Source organism: Fusarium keratoplasticum, chromosome 8 (assembly GCF_025433545.1).
Source record: "Fusarium keratoplasticum isolate Fu6.1 chromosome 8, whole genome shotgun sequence".
Classification (NCBI taxonomy): domain Eukaryota; kingdom Fungi; phylum Ascomycota; class Sordariomycetes; order Hypocreales; family Nectriaceae; genus Fusarium; species Fusarium keratoplasticum.
The window spans coordinates 2,315,145-2,334,361 of record NC_070536.1 but is presented as its reverse complement, the minus strand read 5'-3'; the positions used below and the strand labels follow the sequence as shown (position 1 = coordinate 2,334,361).

The 19,217-nt window shown below is 53.6% G+C and overlaps 7 protein-coding genes across 7 annotated transcripts; 6 read left to right on the top strand and 1 right to left on the bottom strand.

The window, feature by feature from the left end:
* Nucleotides 1–279: 279 nt before the first annotated feature.
* NCS57_01052800 (Peroxisomal membrane protein PEX14) lies at nt 280–1,462 on the top strand (the record flags this gene model as incomplete). Its single annotated transcript, XM_053060273.1, has 2 exons — nt 280–615; nt 665–1,462. The coding sequence occupies 2 exons, from the start codon at nt 280–282 to the stop codon at nt 1,460–1,462; spliced, it is 1,134 nt and encodes a 377-aa protein (XP_052910667.1).
* Nucleotides 1,463–1,674: 212 nt separating this feature from the next.
* Nucleotides 1,675–5,604, bottom strand: NCS57_01052700 (Chromo domain-containing protein; the record flags this gene model as incomplete). The annotated part of the gene is made up of 1 exon (XM_053060272.1): nt 1,675–5,604. The coding sequence occupies one exon, from the start codon at nt 5,602–5,604 to the stop codon at nt 1,675–1,677; it is 3,930 nt and encodes a 1,309-aa protein (XP_052910666.1).
* A 1,674-nt stretch (nt 5,605–7,278) lies between these two features.
* On the top strand, nt 7,279–8,200 carry NCS57_01052600 (uncharacterized protein; the record flags this gene model as incomplete). Its single annotated transcript, XM_053060271.1, has 5 exons — nt 7,279–7,299; nt 7,368–7,380; nt 7,461–7,850; nt 7,918–7,998; nt 8,067–8,200. The coding sequence occupies 5 exons, from the start codon at nt 7,279–7,281 to the stop codon at nt 8,198–8,200; spliced, it is 639 nt and encodes a 212-aa protein (XP_052910665.1).
* A 793-nt stretch (nt 8,201–8,993) lies between these two features.
* NCS57_01052500 (Brix domain-containing protein) lies at nt 8,994–10,037 on the top strand (the record flags this gene model as incomplete). The annotated part of the gene is made up of 3 exons (XM_053060270.1): nt 8,994–9,115; nt 9,175–9,392; nt 9,442–10,037. The coding sequence occupies 3 exons, from the start codon at nt 8,994–8,996 to the stop codon at nt 10,035–10,037; spliced, it is 936 nt and encodes a 311-aa protein (XP_052910664.1).
* Nucleotides 10,038–11,051: 1,014 nt separating this feature from the next.
* Nucleotides 11,052–12,404, top strand: NCS57_01052400 (F-box domain-containing protein; the record flags this gene model as incomplete). Its single annotated transcript, XM_053060269.1, has 2 exons — nt 11,052–11,846; nt 11,898–12,404. 2 exons carry the CDS (start codon nt 11,052–11,054, stop codon nt 12,402–12,404), a joined length of 1,302 nt encoding a protein of 433 aa, XP_052910663.1.
* Nucleotides 12,405–13,555: 1,151 nt separating this feature from the next.
* NCS57_01052300 (Histone deacetylase) lies at nt 13,556–15,963 on the top strand (the record flags this gene model as incomplete). The annotated part of the gene is made up of 5 exons (XM_053060268.1): nt 13,556–15,111; nt 15,167–15,230; nt 15,279–15,371; nt 15,421–15,592; nt 15,647–15,963. 5 exons carry the CDS (start codon nt 13,556–13,558, stop codon nt 15,961–15,963), a joined length of 2,202 nt encoding a protein of 733 aa, XP_052910662.1.
* Nucleotides 15,964–16,429: 466 nt separating this feature from the next.
* NCS57_01052200 (uncharacterized protein) lies at nt 16,430–18,967 on the top strand (the record flags this gene model as incomplete). Its single annotated transcript, XM_053060267.1, has 3 exons — nt 16,430–16,452; nt 17,344–17,829; nt 17,890–18,967. 3 exons carry the CDS (start codon nt 16,430–16,432, stop codon nt 18,965–18,967), a joined length of 1,587 nt encoding a protein of 528 aa, XP_052910661.1.
* Between the last annotated feature and the right edge of the window lie 250 nt (nt 18,968–19,217).

Below are 19,217 nucleotides of genomic sequence, written 5' to 3'. Positions count from 1 at the left end.
ACAAATAAATATTAAGTTCCCTAAGCCTTTACCAGGTAAATCAGCCTTGGTAGAGAACGGCAGTTGCGACCTTCACTCCCCCCCACAAGAACCCCAGATTGTACCAACATGCGCTAGCTCCACCGTTTCCCGGCAAGAGACGCCGAGGCATGTGCGTGTCTACCTCGCCGAACCTTACCCGCGTCGGCATCGGAGAGCTTCAACTCGCCTCCTCTTTGTGTGATTCTTGTTTATCGATCTTCTCAGTATTCCTGTGTCAATCGCAAAAGATATAGCAAGATGAGCGACTCCGACTCGAACCCCGGCCAGCCCGCCATCCCAGACTGGCAAAAGACACAGACCGAGGACAACGAGAGCCAGAGCACCGAGCCGGCGCCTACACCGGCATCAGAAGTCGATGCGCCAGCGGCCGAGACACCCGCTGAAGAGACACGAGAAGCTGCGCCCGAATCCTCCTCCGAAGACAGCCTCACAGTTGCGCGGCGCTTCCTCGACAACGATGCTGTGCGCCATGCGCCCTATGATAAGAAGGTCGCGTTCTTGAAGTCAAAGGGCATCGACGACGCCGACATCGAGGCTCTCCTTGCTGATGATGAGCCCTCCTCTGCGCCAGAGGTCCGTCCCCTTGGTCAAACTCACGGAACAGGTGGCTGACTTCTCCTAGACCGACACCAGGTCAGATACCTCCGACTCGCGATCCTCCTTCGTCCCGACGCCGACCGAAACCCTCTCCCCATCACCATCCTCCCAACCACCCGTCGACCGCCCTCCGATCGTAACATACCCCGAATTCCTAGCAAAGTCACCCCGTCCTCCTCCCCTCGTGACAACCGACCGCCTGTTCAACGCCCTTTATGCCATCACCGGCCTCTCCACCCTCGTCTACGGCGCAAGCCGCTACATCGTCCGCCCCATGGTGGACCACCAGGCCGAGGCACGCACAGAGTTCCATGATCTGACGTCCCGCAAGATGGATGCCCTCGTAGCAAAGCTTGAAAAGTCCGTGTCAGAGGTGCCCCCCAAGAAGCCCGTTGTCGATGCCGCAAACGCCGAGGACAGCGATGCGGAGGACCCGACCGAGATGTTCCACCGGGACATGGGCACTCAGACAACCTTCCCCATCAGCTCTGTGACGGCCTTGAGCGAAAATGGCGGTGCAAAGGGGTCCTCTGCCAAACACAACGCCACTCAGCTTGCCAGTTTGAATAAGACGCTCTCTAGTTTGAAGGATGAGTATCGCTCACAGAGCGAGGGGATGGACAAGATCAAGACGGCCATCGACGTGCTTCGGGATGACCTCGATAACCTTACCTTTACGGGCCAGTCGACTATGGGCAGCTACGACTTGTATGGTCGGACGCGCAAGAGTGAGCCTGATGACGAGATTCGCAAGGTGAGGGACAACATCCGCCGTGTCAAGGGTGTCCTGCTCAGCACCAGGAACTTTGCCACGGCAAGATGATGGAGTGAAGCCATTCGAGAACATAGATATTAATTTGCGTCTTCTCCCGCCTCACGGGAATGCTGATGCTGTATTCATAGCCAGTTACAATGCCTCCGTACATACATGAGTTCCTCCAATATACCCTCCATCTATTCGTTCATCCGCCCATCGTGATACAAGAACCATCATCTCGGTGCGACTTGACCGAGTGTGCCATCTCGTATCTCATCTCAGACCTTCTTAGGGTCATCGATCTTGTACTTGTTAAAAACTGCCTCCCATGGTGTAACCTGAAGTTGTTCAAAGCCGCGCCCCTCCTCCACCTGCTGGTGGTACCACTCCATTGTGGGACGAAATTTGAACTCTATCCTCTCTTGCTTGGTGCTGCGCTCACCCTCTCTAATGGTGTGCTGGTAGAGACGATTCTTGCAATTCGTAGGCCTATTCATTGGCTTCCCACGAGGAGGGTGAAAGACTGTAAGTAGCCCATTCTCGGGGTCCTCCTCGACTGATTCTTCTTGCTCATCAATATCCATTGGTTCTGGAGAAAGGGTTCGAGTACCGACAGGCGCGTCGCCGGCCTTAATAAGCCTCCACCCTCTATGGGGCATCGTATGGTGTGGAGCCGGGATGAACACCTTGAGGTTGTCCACGAATGACTTGAATTGGTCAAGCGCAATGTCGACTGGTTCGGTCAAGCCTGGAGGCTTGCTGTTGAGACCCGCGACCCAAACCTTTTCCAACGGTAGTACCGGAGTGAGATCCGTTTGCACGGCGTTTATCAGCTCACGCTGTGCTTGAATAAGATCTCCCTCATAGATATCGCCGTGGTCAGAATCAGCAAGGTTTCCCTTCCTCACGGGATCCCAGATGAGTAACTCAGCAGTTTTCCATGGCTTTCTGTGCGGTTCGACAGGCCGGTACACCATGATCCAGGGCCGACGAGTCTTCCCAATGGCCCTAGGGTCTCTCTTGGGATCCCAGGTTCCATCCATAGTGTAGAATAAAGCCATAGCGGTGTTATGGTACCTGTGTGCAGACTCCAAAATGTGGTCGCGGATGAACCTCATGCACTTCCCGTAGGGGTCAAAGGCGTTGTGATAATCAGCAAAATCAAAGGCCATGGCCGAGTCCCAGTATGAGACTGGAAACCTGAAGACGATGTGTGGGCTCCAACCAGACTCCTTAGTCTTGTCATCAAGTTTCGACAGAAACGTCTTGAAAGAGTGGGCATCGTCGCCAGGAACGAGCTGCAATTTCGTGCGAGACTGGTCAGCAGTGGGCTGAGTAGATGCTGTGGTTATCACTGAATCCTTCCGGTCGAGAAGGGAATAGACGTCATCTGGGTTGGCAAATGTTGATGCCAGGTACTTTCGCCTTGTGATATAACGAGACATCCTTTGACCGTCCGGCTCGCTGGAACCCAAGACGCTGAACTTTCGGAACCGATCCATGTTCATGATGGACCACCACCCAAACCAATTGACCAAGCTCTGTTCATCGTTGCCGTCGATGCATTCAGGGGCAAAGATAAACGGGGGGTGTTCATCGCTCGCCCCGTCGATGAGGGCCAAAACCATGGACCAGGTCTTGTTTAGCGCATCAACCCCTTCTTTACTGTTGACGGGAATTTGTTTCAAGTTGCGTGACAGCTTGGTCAGCTTGGCGGCCTTTTCCGAGGCCAAATCGCGGATCCAAGAGTCAAACCCAGCGCAGACAACAAGTCGGACTGCGTCGTTGTCACGATTCCAGGCCTTCCAGAACCATTTGAAGAAGTTCCACACTTGCTGGGGTTGCGACACCATGAAGCTTGGTGTAACCATGATGGCTTTCCGGTTAGGGCATATAGGTTGAAGGCTGATGTCCCCGATCTCGGTTGCATTGCCGCCAGAAGGGAACATGGCCGAGGGGTGTGTAGACTTGGAGAAGAGCCAAAACTGGAAGTTTGTGGGCGAGGAATGAAGAAGGAAGTGTAGGTTGGGGAAGAGCCGGACAGACCATATCGCTTCCTCGGGAATGATGACCACTCCATGCTCCATCTTCAAAAAGGTGAGCCAGTGTCCAGGAAAGACACTTGTAAAGATTCTGCAGTCAGGGTTACAGCTTCGGAGCCAACGACCCAAGAACATCGCTTCTAAGTCGGCTTGTGGCGGAAAGGCGAGGAAGAAGTGATGCTTGGTTGGTTTGTTGAGGGCATTCTCTGGCAGCAACCGCTCGTAATGGAAGTTGAAGAGTCGGTGCATCACCGTCGCTCCAATGCGCGGCAGGACATCACTGGAGGTGATTTCGCCCGGGATCGAGATTGGGGCAAGCGATGTTAACCATTGGGGAGCTGACCGGAATAAGATGTACTTTAACTCAGGTGCCGTATGGTTAGAGGGAATTGTCTGGCTATCCTCTGGTGCGTGTAGCAAGATACACAAGTCTGGATGTTGGAAAAGAACAGCCATAGATCTGACGCGTAGCCAACTACATATTGATGTAAGGCTGGACGGGTCGTCATTTGCACTCACGACGCCACTGACTGGCTCCACGGTAGAAATGGAGGTTATACAGTCCTGGAAATCTTTCAACATGCAGGAATGTGTGAAGGCCAGCTTTGATTCGTTTTCCAGGACAGAGGACCAAGTCTGTCCCGGCTTGGGCTGAGGCCCCTTGAACGTGACAGAAATCAACGCCGAGGTTCTAGGACCGAATTGGACGTCTTTGGTGATGGTGTAAAGGGCCTGGTGCGAGTTGTTGCTAGTGACAGACGACTCCTCGGCCCAGCGAACACGTCTCGGTGGAGGGCTTGGCGGTGACGACATCTCAGACTCCTCCATCTTTGTCACTCTTGAAGTTGAGGGGGGGCCTGGGAAGAAAAGACTCTGGTCCTCTTCGGCAATGTCCATCAAGTCCTCCACCGGGGTAATGGTCGTTTCTTCCACCTGACCCCAGCTGATTGACTTCTTCTTTTTCTTGGGCTTCGTAGGCTCCCGGTCGCTCGCGGGCGAGTCTCCCTCTCGTTGAGCACTGTCGTCATTGCGAGCCACTGAGTTTGCCTCCTCTGCCTCAGCAACATCCAGGTTTGAATCGTCAACAGGAGGCTTCTGAGCGGACCGCCTTTTCTCTCTCGGATTGAGGGAAAAAAGAACAGCTGGCATTGGCGGTGCCACTACGCCGTCTTTGTCGCGACTTCTTTTTTCGAGTATTCGTGTAAAGCGATGCTTGAGCATCTTTGGTTGTTTTGTTGGGTCTTCAACAGCATCGGCCAGAGTTGTCCGCTGCTTTCTCACTTTCCCGCCTGAAAACACATTGCCAGTGAAGGCGTCGGGCGCCTGGGCCTTGCGGACGACTACTTCCTTGCCGTTTGTCTCAGAACTGGTGCGCCGAGGCGGGTTTGGACGACCAAATTTGCTGGTCAGGCCGCTTGATGGACGGGCGACTTGTCGACGTGGTCCATCAGGTCTCCTCAAACCATCTCCTGAAGCTCGTCGAGGCGTATCCTTTTTTGTTGCCGGGGGTGAAGCAGGCTCAACTTGTTCAGGCGACTTCTCTCGAGCAGGAGTTGTGCGTTTTCGGCGACCTCTTCTTGGAGAATCATCTGCGTCATCTTTGTCCGGTTGTGCTGACGTGACCGTTTGGCCCAGCTCGGGAGGCGAAGGAGGGGGTTGATCGTCAGTCTTGATATCGACCTTTTGCTCAGGTGAACTCGGTGTCGATGTATCATCAGGATCCTCGCCTATTGGCCAAAGATTGAGCGCTTCGATGTGCTCCTCAAAGGTGGTCGGATACACCGTGGGCTCGAGACCTCTCTCGAGACGCTTACGATTTCGTTCTTCGTGCCGAGCCAGCTTGGACCTGAACCTCTCTATTGAAGCCTTTCTCCACGCACCGATGTTGCGGTTTGACTTTCGTTCATGGTTGTCTTGCTGCTTGGTCTCTTGCCAATGAGTGAGAAGGCTCGCGCTGAGGTTTTCCTCCGGTTCCCAGGATGCATCAAATAGCTCATATCCTTCCCATCTGATCAGGTAATATAACTTGCCACCATCTTCATGTTCCGCGAGAACAGATGAAACAGTCCATTCTTCCTCCGAGTCAATCTCAGTCTCGATGGTGGAGGTGATCGAGGCTGTCTCGATCTCATCAACGCCAGCATTGCCGGGGGATAGCTCTTCCATAGCTTTCTGAGTGGACGATAGCCATCAAACCATTGGATGTGTGTGGTGAGTGTCCGTAAGGATGGAGAAGGCGTTTGTGATGGACGTGGTCACAGAGAGTGCAGCTCAGTTGCTAGCTCGCTCGCGGCAGAGTAACGAAGAACTTGCAGAACAAGTGAAGTAGGCAAAGCCTTGGTAAAAGGAAAGGAGGGTGAAGCGATACTAGGTCTATTGAGGTATGTGACTCTCGCCCCGTGCAAACAGCCAACTCCCTGCAATCACTGCAATCTGCTCGCGGCTCGGGTACTGTGGCGATGGTGCTGAAGTTGCCCTGTGAGCTGTTAGATGCATTAAATCTGAGAGTGTTTGATTTCGCACGTTGGATATTCTCAGGTGCCGAGAAATTCAGATTGTTTGGCCGATTTATTTGAGCAATTCAAGAACCCTGAGTCCTGGGGCGGATGTTCTTCTCAGATCGCGTGTGTTGGCGCGGCAGCAACGAGCCGCGATAGCACGTGACTCCTCTGTCCGTTAATGAAAGTGGCTGCAGTGGAAGGTGGCAGCCACCAAATGAAGGCAGTTGCCCCGATGGACGATTTGCATAGCTTGGAATTGATCATCTCGCGCCCAAGGTTACGTGGTGGATAGTAGAGAGGCGGGAGACAAGCCATAGACTGGAGATAGGCTCCTTGTTAACCTTAGTAGAGGCTCTCGGCTCTTGGTTTAGGTTTGGCTCTCGCGAATTTCGTGTGCTACCTGACGCAACCGGCGAGTTTGCGACTGGGTCTAAGCTATTTGGTACATCCAGAAACGGGCGATCAAGGAGTGTTGATGGGTCCTCCAAGTCGTCGCATCATATGCGCCGTCGTTTGCCAGTCCAAATCTTCATCGTTGTGGTGTTACTTAGCTGCTATCGCTTCGCTTAGCGAGACCACAATGCAACCATGGAGCTTTAAAAGGCAGCCTGGATATGGGGGATGTTGACCAGCAAGTCTTGATGAAGTTGTAGCGTTCTCGTAATAAGCCTCTGTCAAGCCCGTGTGGCTGGAAATGACGAACAAGATTCCCCTGGCGTCCCGGACAACACCACAGTTTGACTGATATCCACGTGCCTACAAGGCATCATTGATTGTCAGTTGTTAGTGAGGGTCGACTCCTGCAGCCTCCGGATTAGGTAGCCAATTAATGCGCCCATGACTTGAGCACTCGGTCCCCTTTATCGTTGCCTGCTCCCTACAGAGAGCTAGCTACGGGCAGGAAACCACTCGGGCGCTGTCTTCTAGGGGCCAGGTTGCATTTTCACTGCATTCCCTGGATAATGGATCCATCCATCCATTGTTGCTAAACTGGAAGCGAACTGGACTGGACTGCTGCCATGGAGCACTGGTTGCCCGTACTGCAACCTGGCGGTACTTGTGCTACCTGGCCTTACTGGGTGCCACCGCCTGGCATTTACTGGTACCTGGTACTGGTACGGAGCACTCCCCTACAGCCTTTACGCTTTTTACCCCTCGGCACGGGTTAAGGTACAACAACCGCCTATCGCCAGAGCCGCGCATTCTCTCCCTCTCCACATCCCACACCTCAACGACGTCGACTCTCTCCTCTCGCAGCGCCAGCGCACTCGCCTTCATCCTCATCCTCCATCCTTGAATCCTTTCTCGACGCCTTCGCCCGAGCTACAACATCGCAACCATGGCCAACGACGAGTATGATGTGCGTCCTCTTCCCCTCCCTAGCCTTTTCTGTCCCGCCAGTTGCTGACCAGTGGGCCCCCTTTGCAGTTCCTCTTCAAAGGTGCCGTCATCTACCATCTCCAAGGCCACGCCTGGCCCGACGACCTACCGCCGCCCGTTGCTGACATTGTGAACCTGCAGTCGTGTTGATCGGAGACTCTGGAGTCGGAAAGTCCAACCTTCTCAGTCGATTCACCCGAAACGAGTTCAACCTAGACTCCAAGTCGACTATCGGTGTCGAGTTCGCCACTAGGTCCATCCAGGTCGACTCCAAGACGATCAAGGCCCAGATCTGGGATACCGCTGGCCAGGAGCGATACCGCGCCATTACCTCCGCCTACTACCGAGGTGCTGTGGGCGCCCTACTCGTCTACGATATCAGCAAGCACCAGACCTACGAGAACGTCACGCGATGGCTCAAGGAGCTGCGAGATCACGCCGACGCCAATATCGTCATCATGCTGGTTGGAAACAAGAGTGATTTGCGACACCTCAGGGCTGTTCCCACCGAGGAGGCCAAGTCCTTTGCCAGTACGCATCCCCCGCGAGCGCCGATTTGTCTCGGAGAAGGAATCTTTGCTGATAGTTGCATTCGCAGGCGAAAACCACCTGTCCTTTATCGAGACTTCTGCTCTCGACGCCAGCAATGTCGAGCTTGCCTTCCAGAACATTTTGACCGGTACGTGACCCCTGCCCTCTGCTACCCCTCTACGATCCGGCCAGGGCCGCGACTAACTGACCACACAGAGATCTACCGCATCGTCTCCAGCAAGGCCCTCGACAGCGGCGACAGCGCTCAGGCCACCATAGGTGCGGGCACCAACATCTCGCTCAGCAAGCCGGCCGACGACGATGCTGCAAAGGGCGGAAAGTGCTGTTAAGTTCTCTGAGGGGACCGTTTCCCAATGGTCATAGGGCTTTGGGGGTTTGGGATACCTGGCGTCTCGTTTGTCCCCGGAAACGCTCGTCGCCGAAGGAGAGACTGGAGGAGACGAGGAATCGTGATACGTCTTTTTTTGATATCAGAAGGCGCGGTTACTTCGGCTTTCCTTTGTTCTTATTTTTGTCATGATGGTTGTCTGGGGTTGATGCGTCCAACGATCGCTGCGACATGGTCATCTTAACGTAGCTGAATGAATTCTTTATAATGTTTCCCCTGATCATGTCTGAGCTGGACACACGTCATCACTCCTCAGTTGTTCCAGAGGCGCAAGAGGCTCAAGATGTGCTTTAAATGGGTGCCTGCTCGGCAGATGGCGGGGTTGAAGACATCAGATCATGTAATCTCGTAGACGACGTCAGCATTGGCCTCTCTGTTAGCAGTTCTCACGATATTCAAGCCTTCAATATATCTGCCTGTACCACAAAAAGAATTCCTCGGCCGAGGCCTGCAACTCCTGAGTGGCCCTGGCCAAGGGCATACCTACTGCATACCTACCTTACCTCCTGTACCCGCTCGGCTTGTCTGAGTTCTGAAGCGGTGTCGCGGCTCCACCAAGCCCCCACTTGCGATAAGACCAGCTCCAAGCTTATCGCAGCGGAGAAAATCCGCTACCGACCAAAAATTTTGGAAAACCGCCAGCCCGCCGCGTCGCAAAGATTGGACCTGCTATTGTTTGCGACAACTGCCTTGACAGGAGATTGAAAATCCCCCACAACTCTTGTTTATTCACCATGGCAGCCGTCTACAAGTCTATCTCCAAGACCAGTGGCTCAAAGGCCGAGGCGCCTAGCAATGGCATCAAGAAGAACAAGCAGAGAGTCTTGATCCTCTCCTCGAGAGGCGTTACCTTCCGGTGAGTTGCACGACTTGGCCAGGGGAGCGCATTTAACTGACTTGGCAATTCTCACATAGACACCGCCATCTCTTGAACGATATTGCGTCGATGCTCCCTCACAGCCGAAAAGATGCCAAGTTCGACTCCAAGACAAAGCTCTACGAGCTGAACGAGCTGGCCGAGATGTACAACTGCAACAACGTCATGTTCTTCGAGGCGAGGAAGGGAAAGGATCTCTATGTGTGGCTCAGCAAGGTCCCTAACGGACCTACAATCAAGTTCCACCTCCAGAACTGTAAGGGACAGACATGGCGGGACCTGATCGGAGTGCTAACGTGAAATAGTGCACACAATGGAAGAACTTCACTTCACCGGTAACTGCCTGAAGGGCTCGAGACCCGTCCTCTCCTTCGATGGCGCCTTTGACAAGCAACCCCACCTGCGAGTTATCAAGGAGCTATTCCTCCACACCTTTGGCGTTCCCCAGGGCGCTCGGAAATCCAAGCCTTTCATCGACCACGTCATGGGCTTCAGCTTCGTCGATGGCAAGATCTGGGTCCGAAACTACCAGATCAACGAGGTTGAGGCTTCGCAGACCAAGGAGGGAGAAGAGGAGGATGAGGAGGCCGCCAAGTCAAAGTCCCGATCCGGAAACAAGGACACCGACATCAACCTGGTCGAGATTGGTCCCCGATTCGTCCTGACACCCATCGTGATCCAGGAGGGATCCTTTGGCGGACCCATCATCTACGAGAACAAAGAGTTTGTGTCGCCGAACCAGGTGCGAGCCGATCTTCGGCGGACGAAGGCCTCCCGACACAACTCTCGTGCGGAGAAGCACGTCGAGAGGTTAAACAAGAAGGGCGATCTCGGACTTCGGTCGGTCGGCGGACAGCGGCCGGTCAAGGACGACCTGGACACCAAGATGCTGTTTGCCTAGACTTTTTGATACCTACCTGTCGATCGATACACTACCTACTGGCTTTCTGGGTCTGTAAACACCGGGACGGGGTGTGGGAGTTTGGGTCATTCTGCGCTGATATTAACCAAAAAGAAGAAGCAAATCAATTCAATATTGCCCGTCATTTATCGTCTCGCTCGCCATGGATGTTGTACTAACCCGTCTGTCTGTTTATCCTGTTCTGACGCCATAGGTCGCATCATCATTTAACCCGCTCGGAAAATGTTCGGTGATTTGATATCAGAGCGCGACCTGGGTGTGTGTCATGGCCTCCCGTCTATATCAGTCATCCCCCTTTCCCTTCTTCCACCTTCAAGCTCTATTGCGCCTTCTACTCGAGCATCTGCGGAAGAAGCGCTGCTCGTAAAAACAGCCATGGGAATCTTGTCTGTTTTGAAATTGATGCCTGAGTGCATCCCCGCTACCGTGTCAAGCCCCAACGCTGGGGTGGCCGGACAGTAAACCACCATCACAAACGCTTCACGGTGTAGGTATTTACGCCTTGAAGCGACGCGGAGCGCATTGCTCCTTCCCATCATATCAGTTCCTTGCGGTCTATACTTTGGCCCAAAGAAACGACCCAGACCTCGGTTGTCACGCTTATCATCCGTGTTGACAAACCGCACTCAGTTTGAGATCCAACAACATCAACAAAGACGTGGGCTTGACGCGACGCCAACCCATCAATTGATTGCTTCACTAATCATATCAACTAAAAATGCAAATTCCATCAGGTCAGTCGCGCATAGCTCTTTGTTACCGGCATACTCACTCAGCTAACAGATTCCGCCTTAGTGGTCATCTTGCAGCACTAGCAGGATTGGAAGCAGGTTGTTGCACAAGAGAGCCTTCTGGGAATAATATTTTGTCCCTGGATACTCAACTACGCTTAGATACTTTTCGATATCACTTACGACTATCGACCCCCCAGCTCTCACCCCTCATCCAACTCACCCTATTCTCAACCCACCAACTCTCAACGAAATCGCCATCATGGCTTCCAACATGGCCAGCACACCTAATACGCCTTACCTGACTGGGCTTCCCAACGAGATCGTCCTCGAAATCTACCATCAACTAAACCTAGATGGAGTTTTCAATCTCGCCGCTACTCACAGGACTTTCTATGAGCTCTTCAATAAGAGAAAGGCCTCCATTCTACTTCCTGTCTTGGTCCGGGACTTTAGTCCCTTTGATGAACTCTTGCAAGTTTATACCGCTTCAGCCGATGATCTTGATTCTCTTGGAGGTTTGTATGCTTCTCGAAGAGTCGTGTTCAAGCGCTTCATTGGAGACACGGGGACCGTCCTTGCTCCGCGAACAGAGTATCGACCTACTCCATCAGTGGCTTCTAGCAATGGGTTCACCGCGGTCAGCAAGACTGGAAAGCCGACCCTTCCCCACTCCCATGCCATGAAGACGGTTGTCTTGACAGAGCAAGACTTGAAACCTCTTCTTGGCTACTGCCAGCTGGTGTCCAAGTGGCAGACCCGGTTTCCTCAGATGAGGTGGTATCACGAGCCCGAAAACTGCCGATACCTCCGCCAACACGAGGCTGAGCGGTTCCGTAGAGCCATGTATCGGTGGTGGCTTTACGGATTCTACTTTCACGGCGACTTCCCACGCCCGCGTGTTGGTCTCCCTGAGCCTGGTGTGGACGACCCGCGGCTGAGCCAGCTCCGGCGATACTCAATGAGTGAGTTGGTGGAGTTGATGGACCTGGTTGAGACCATGAAGGATGTGGTTCTTCATTATCTCTGCCCCCGCCTGGACCCTAATCAGGAATATGTGAGTGTTGGTTCAAGTCTGATACCGCATTGACTTCTAATGCCCGCTCAGGAAACCTGCGATTCTTATCTGCATGACGTTGCTGATCGACCCGAGTCCCTTTCGAGAGGGTGGCGGGACCAGAGTCGATGGGGTCGTATCGTCAAGACATACTGCAAGCTCGGTCCCAAAGAGCTGATGCATTTGTTTGACAACATCTACAGCTTTCCTCGCAGGCGTCTGATCGTCGAGGCTCGCCTTCTTCAGCCCAACCTCACCTTCGACCAGGAATCCATCTCAGTCGCTATCCAATGCGTCCTGGACGAGCGCCAGTGGTCGCTGAACATGCCAAGTCTACCTCAGGATGGCTCAGGGGGTGTCATTGACTGGGATGATGAGCGCGATGCTGAGCGGGTCAAGTTTGGAGGTGATGCCAGTCCTGATGGATCGCTACAAGGGGGCGCTCGGCTGCTTCGGTCTTCCTCGCATTACTCGCCTCGAGGAGATGATGGATCTTGTTTGGAGGATATACCGCGACAGTCTTGGATCGAAGGGCGATACATGATGTCGTTTGCATGAGTGTTAGCTCGTGTAGCAGATAGATTGTGGTTGGTGTTGAGCTTAGATGTTTGGTGTAAGGAGGCATGGACGGTTAGACTAGATGATGGCATATCCCGTATGGCGCGTCAATATTATCAGGGAAGCATGTTCTGGTTGATCATTTCTGTCACTACTCATACGTATTTCTAGCTTGTGACAGTACTCGATTGGGTATTCTACCCGGATGGGGGTTGCTCAGGAGAAGCGCGTCTAACACTTAGGAACTGGACCTACCAGCTTTCATTCAACCAAGGCCTAACGTATGAATGGACAATCGCGATATTCTCAACAAGCCAGTGCTAAACTTGAGTAAACCATCGGGATACTCTACATATACACAATACAATATTTGCTGTCCTGCTTGGACGCAACCAGCCAAGGTATCAGAGATAGCACACCCCCCGCCCACTGGCAGGTCTGGCCATTCAGTGGCCCGTAGCGCCTGAGCCCAGCGCGCGCGCCAAAATTCACCTCCACCGCCCGAGCCTCACCTTCCGGCCCTTCATTTCAGAGCTAATGATCCATACCTACCAACCAAACCATCACCACGACGCGCGCTCAAAGACATTCACCACACGACCCTCGCTGTGCCCATCCAGCGTTGGCTTCTTCTTATTTTTGTTAATCTGATATATATGCTACTGCCTTTCTGAGCGCTCCCAGATAGCCGCGACACTCTCGAGATCGCGCCATCTCGTCGCATCTTGGAATCTCTTGCAGGGGTAAGTGATATGCCTCTCTTTCTATGCCTATTACATAGCTCCCATTCTTGGCCTTGTTGAGGACCTTTCTCACAGGGCGCCTGTATTTATTATTCTTGCATGCGATGCTGCAAGTGGCTTGCGCGCCCTGGCACAAAGGAAAGCTGGTGTGCGAGAGTCGACTGCTCATGGAAAGGGAGACGTCTTGTTGGCATTCTCATTACCATCCCTTATCACCACGATTATTGAATTCAATGGGTGGTGTGAAAACCTGCTTATTGTTCACCTCTCTAACCGCAACATAGTCAAGTTTGCCAACTGGTGTTTGCTGCTGAGACCAGTCCCGGATTTGCTCAAGCACTGTCTCAACCTCCTTTACAGCTCCTGGGGTCGCCAGGCCCTCAGTGAGGGAATCATTTGCTGTTAGAAATGGATCCAAGGGCCATGGATGCTGTCGACCTACCCATGAAGGACGCCGATGCGCCCAACGGGCTCAAGACGGACAACAGCATCGACGACGACGACACGGCGTCCGAGGATGCCAACTCCAGCGAGGAGGACCCCGAGCCTCAGGATCTTGCACTTGATCAGGTGCGGCGGCGAGGTCTACTTCCTACGGGCTGCTGTTATGACGACAGGATGAAACTTCACATGAACGCAGACTTCAGTCCAAATACCCATCATCCAGAAGACCCCCGCAGAATCCACGAGATCTTCAAGGCGTTCAAGAAAGCGGGCCTCGTCTATACCGGCTCCGAGGCAGACCTTCCAAGGATCATAAGAGAGTGTCCTACACGATACATGTGGCGGATAGCTGCCCGTTCGGCGACAAAAGATGAGATCTGTCTCGCCCACTCAGCTGACCATTTCAGCTGGGTTGAGAATCTAGACAAGATCAGCACCGCAGAGCTTCGAGAGTTGACTAGGAGATACGATCAAGGACGCGAATCCCTCTATGTCGGCAGCATGTCGTATCCCGCAGCCCTCCTCTCCGCTGGGGGTGCTATCGAGACCTGCAAGAATGTTGTCACAGGACAGGTGAAGAACGCGTTCGCCGTGATTCGACCGCCGGGGCACCACGCCGAGTTTGATGCGCCCATGGGCTTCTGTTTCTTCAACAATGTTCCAGTGGCCGTCAGAGTATGTCAGCAAGATTATCCCGATCTATGTCGCAAGGTCCTGATCCTGGACTGGGATGTCCATCACGGCAACGGAGTGCAAAACATCTTTTATCAGGATGCCAACGTCCTCTACATTTCGCTTCACGTATACGCCAATGGAACATTTTACCCTGGAAAGCCACCGAATCCCATAACCCCCGATGGAGGCATCGAGAACTGTGGCAGCGGTCCTGGGCTTGGCAAGAATATCAACATTGGTTGGCACGACCAAGGCATGGGAGATGGTGAATACATGGCGGCCTTCCAGAAGATCATCATGCCCATCGCCAAGGAGTTCAATCCCGACTTGGTGGTCATCTCTGCCGGCTTTGACGCTGCGGATGGCGATGAGCTAGGAGGTTGCTTCGTTTCACCAGGCTGCTATGCTCACATGACGCATATGCTCATGTCTCTGGCCGGCGGGAAGGTCTCTGTGTGTCTTGAAGGCGGCTACAACCTGAAAGCTATTTCCAAGTCAGCTGTCGCCGTCGCTCAGACACTCATGGGCGAGCCGCCACCCAAGATGGAGCTCCCCAAGATCAACAAGGAAGCTGCACGCATCTTGGCCAAGGTCCAGGCGCACCAGGCCCCGTACTGGGAGTGCATGCGGCCTGGCATTGTCGATGTGCCAGAGGTTCAGTCGCTCAACGCTAACCGCCTCCACGACGTTATTAGGAACGCCCAAAGACAAGTCCTGCAGACCAAGCACAACATGGTACCTCTCTACATCCAGCGCGAACAGCTGTACAAGTCGTATGAGAACCAAGTGCTGGTGACTCCGAGTCTGCATGAAGCGAACAAGATTCTGATTATTATTCACGATCCGTGAGTTGTAACCTACCATTCACGAGCACGGTTCAAGACCATTGACGCTCTTCAGACCTCAGCTCCTAGCCCAGCCGGATGTCATCGATACATCTCTCGATCCGCATAATGCTTGGGTTGTGAGTAGATTGAGAGCCATGGCTTCAGAATCAAGCTGACTGGTACAGGTTGACGGTGTAACCGAATACATTGATTGGGCTATTAGCCAGAAGTTTGGTGTCATGGATATCAACGTTCCTGCGTATATCACCCATGAAGAGGTGCGTACTTCCTTTTTATTCCCTCACGCTGCTCTAACTGGAGGATCAGGACTCGGATGCATATATCCCAGGCTTCAAAGAAAAGGCCCTCCAGGAACAGATTCAGTCTCTAGTCTGCTATCTATGGGACAATTATCTGCAACTATACGACGCAGAAAATATCTTCATCATGGGCGTCGGGAACGCCTATCTCGGGGTCAAGGTTCTTCTCGTAAACAGAGGTGAGCTGTTCAATGTGTTCGCTATTCTGGATGGCGCTAATGTATTAGTGATAGACTGCAAGGCAAGGATTTCCGGAGTGGTGAATTTCGTCAATGGAACACTCCGGCCAGTCAAGTCAGATATCGATACGGATCTCTCGTCCTGGTACAAGGACAACTCACGCGTCTACATCGCGGGCGACCATGCGTGCTGGTCCGATCCTGACCTGACTCGGAAGGTCCACAAGCGCCGCTTCGGAACGGTTGTGCGAAGCCCCAAGTTTGGTCTCAACAAGATGATGCAGGCCCACGCTGACGAGGCACGCGCGTGGATCCTGGAGAGAGTTGTTGAGGCATCAGACGCGGATATGACAGATGATGAGAAGCAATGATGACGGCTGAGGACGTATGTGGAGGAGCGTTGTCTCGTCTTGGGAGGATTACTTATTGCTCAGAAGGACAACATATTTACTTTGCTGTCTGCGTTTGAGTTGGGAGGATCTTTTGCATGGTATACAAACCCTGGCTGCGCAATTGTACCAACAGATTCCCTGGTCCTTTTGATTACAAAACCCGTTCGAAGTCTTCTTGCAAAGCCTAACTCTCGTTGGTGAACAGTTGGGGGGAGGTAGCTCGGTGTAAGCTGGGCGTATAGTGCGATCTGGCGCTATCCCACTATCCGCACTGTTCTTATCGCTTATCCGGGAAATCTCCGAACCATCATTTGGATGGCACCTACCATCTTGCGAAAGACAAGCACGCGTGCTTGCGCTCTCCTGAACGCATCACACAACCTCTACTTCTCTTGTTCACGAGAAAAGCACCTGCCGCGAGTTTCGCGGCGCCGAGACAGAAGCTATGGACCGTGATCGAGGTCGAAGGTAAGCGATTCAACTCCGTTTCTCTTCTTTTCATCCCCAAGCATCCATCATTCGCGCCACCCTCGGCACCATCCAGCATCCATCATCTGCAACATAACATCCCCGCTCGGACTCGACGCTCGCTGTTCTCTCTTCCGGATCGATCGCGCAAGCCTCAGGACCCTCGACGATCCATATTAGCCGTTGGATATCCAGACTGGGCTTGGAACCGACTCGACTTCTTCTGCGACCGAACCTTTCACGATGCCTACAGCCGAACAGTCACCTGGCTTGACCAGGTCTCTATTCAACGACATATTTGGCAGGTTTTCGCTTGAGGATATCATTCGAATCGACGATCCACGTCCGCCTCGTCAAGCTTGCCGTCAAGTCGTCAGACTAGAGGGAATGAGGATGTACTATGTTGGTCGAATGGCTCGGTTCCTGCGCATCCCCAACCAACCTGAGGGGTCAACCATGCGCCTGTGTCTCTGTGTCACCATTTACTTCGTAATGCGCTCGAGGTAGCTCTTTGAGGTGCTTTTGTTCAGCGAAGTGATTGTCGACAGGAGATACCATCCCCAGACAAGGGCCACAGGACTCCTCCCTGCATGGGAACAACCACGTGTTGAAGACCTGGTTAGGCAGCTCCTTGTGCCCATGGACGGTACAAATGTAGCAACAGGGCAACACAGGCGCCGTGTGCCGTTGAGGCCCTAGCTATGTCCTCGGGATCGGCTACTGTTGCAGCCTCGCCACTAGATCGATTTCGTCAACAACTCAACTACACCACAGCGAACAGTTCTACTTCTTTATCGACATTCCTTTTCTAGCCCGCCTTCACTTTACATCAGCGCGTTTTCTCGTTCATAACATCTTCAGCGTCATGGCACAGTTGCTAACTATATCAAGGTACGATGATGGGGAAGTCGTTAGGTATGGCGCTGGAGAGTCGTGGAGGCCTACTCCTCGGGACCGGTCACCTCGGCGGGCCAGGAGCCCAATTAGGGAACGGGCAAGGAGTCCACGACCTAGAAGTCCGCGTCCCCGAAGTCCAATTCCTTCAGGATCCGATAGCTACGTTCCGGGGAGGTATCCACCACGCCGTAGGTCGAGAAGTGGAGGGGATCGGTACCGGCGAGAGCGATCAAGAGAACGCGAGAGTCCGCGCAGAAGAGAGCGCAGCAGATCTCCAATGAGACGGCCATCATCTCGACGTAGTATGTCGCGAAGAGGGTCGCCTTTGCGGGGTGACAGGTATGAACGCCCAAGATCGCCAGTCAGAGACTGGGAGCGAGATCGTGAACGAGACCGGGACCGTGATAGGATCCGAGATAGGGACTGGGATCGTGATCGGATGCGCGATAGGGAACGCGATTTTGAGCGTCGTGACGAGAGGTGAGCATTGTCGAGTCTTCATGATAAAGTAGAACTAACTGACAACAGACGGCGGTCTAGGTCCCCCTTTGGTGTTCGTCGAGACAGAACTCCTCCTGCAAGGTCGCCTCCGCCAGGTCCTCGCGGCGGCTCCTACAGACCCCGTTCTCGGTCTCTCAGCCGACGTGGAGGTGACCGATATCAATCATATAGGCGTGTCAGTCCGCCTAGAGAATCTGGAATCTCGTCAGCAATCACTTCTCAGTCAGCATCTGGACGATCATCCCCTCGCCCAAGTCCAGTGAGAGCGAGGTCGCCACTTCAATCTCGAGAAGAGTCTCCTCATCATGCTATTGCACCGGGGCCTCCTCCCCTGAGAGACCCTCCCAGACCTGCGCCGTATGAGCCAGTTACATCTGCCCCCTCCAGATCACCACCACGAGGGCCCGCTGCGTTGAGAGCACCTCCAACTGGTCCTGCGGCGAACAGGAATTTCACAGCACCACTATCCTCGCCAGCACAGCCTCCACCTGTACGGACACAGACACCAACAGCTCCTCCACTTCGCTCCGGCACAACAAGCCCTACTATCCCGCCAGCAGGTCCACGGGGTTATGTGCCTCCGGCCAGAGGCGGCTTTCCTCCGCGCGGTGGACGAGGCGGGTGGAATCAGACACCAGCGCGACACATGTCTGGACCCTCTCCCACACCTTCAACACCAAACGGCCCATCTACGATTCCTACTGGCCCACGGGCTACCCCTTCAAATGCGCCATCAACCTCTACTCCAGTTCAACCGCGACCATTCAATCCCCCGACTGGACCATCAGCTCAACATGCCGGTGGTGCTCGGCAAACCCTGGCGCAATCTATGCTGGCGACGTTGCCCCCGATCATCCCAGGCGGCAAGCTAGATCCTTCCATGACTCCCCTCGTGTTGGGCGTCACTCGGGAACTCGAGCCACACTACCGCAAACTCAAAGACGAGGAGGAGAAGCTGCGAGACGAGCTGCAGGCCAAACAGGAGCGACTGCGTAAGAGCTTGTACACCTGGAACCGGCTTGAGCGTGACTCGAGAGCGTGGGAGATGCGCAGTGACTTGAGTGAGAAGAGCATGAAGAACATGGCTGGCGAGGGCATGGGCGGCGCGGCATTCTAGAACAGGGAGCCGGCAGTATTTCTGTTTCGCAAGCTTTGGCGCAGGAGGTTTGGCAGTGTTCAGTTTCGCAACTTGTACGAGTTCAATTCTTGAAAAGGGGGTTGGGCAGCATCTGGTTCAGGACTGGAGAGCGGCGTTTTATCTGTACTTTTAATCCCAGCCAGCCCCTGGAGTGTGAGCAGCAGAAGGCGGGTGGGTATTGGTGGCTCGACAAGGCTGTATGAGGAAACTGTAGATAGATAGATGTAAT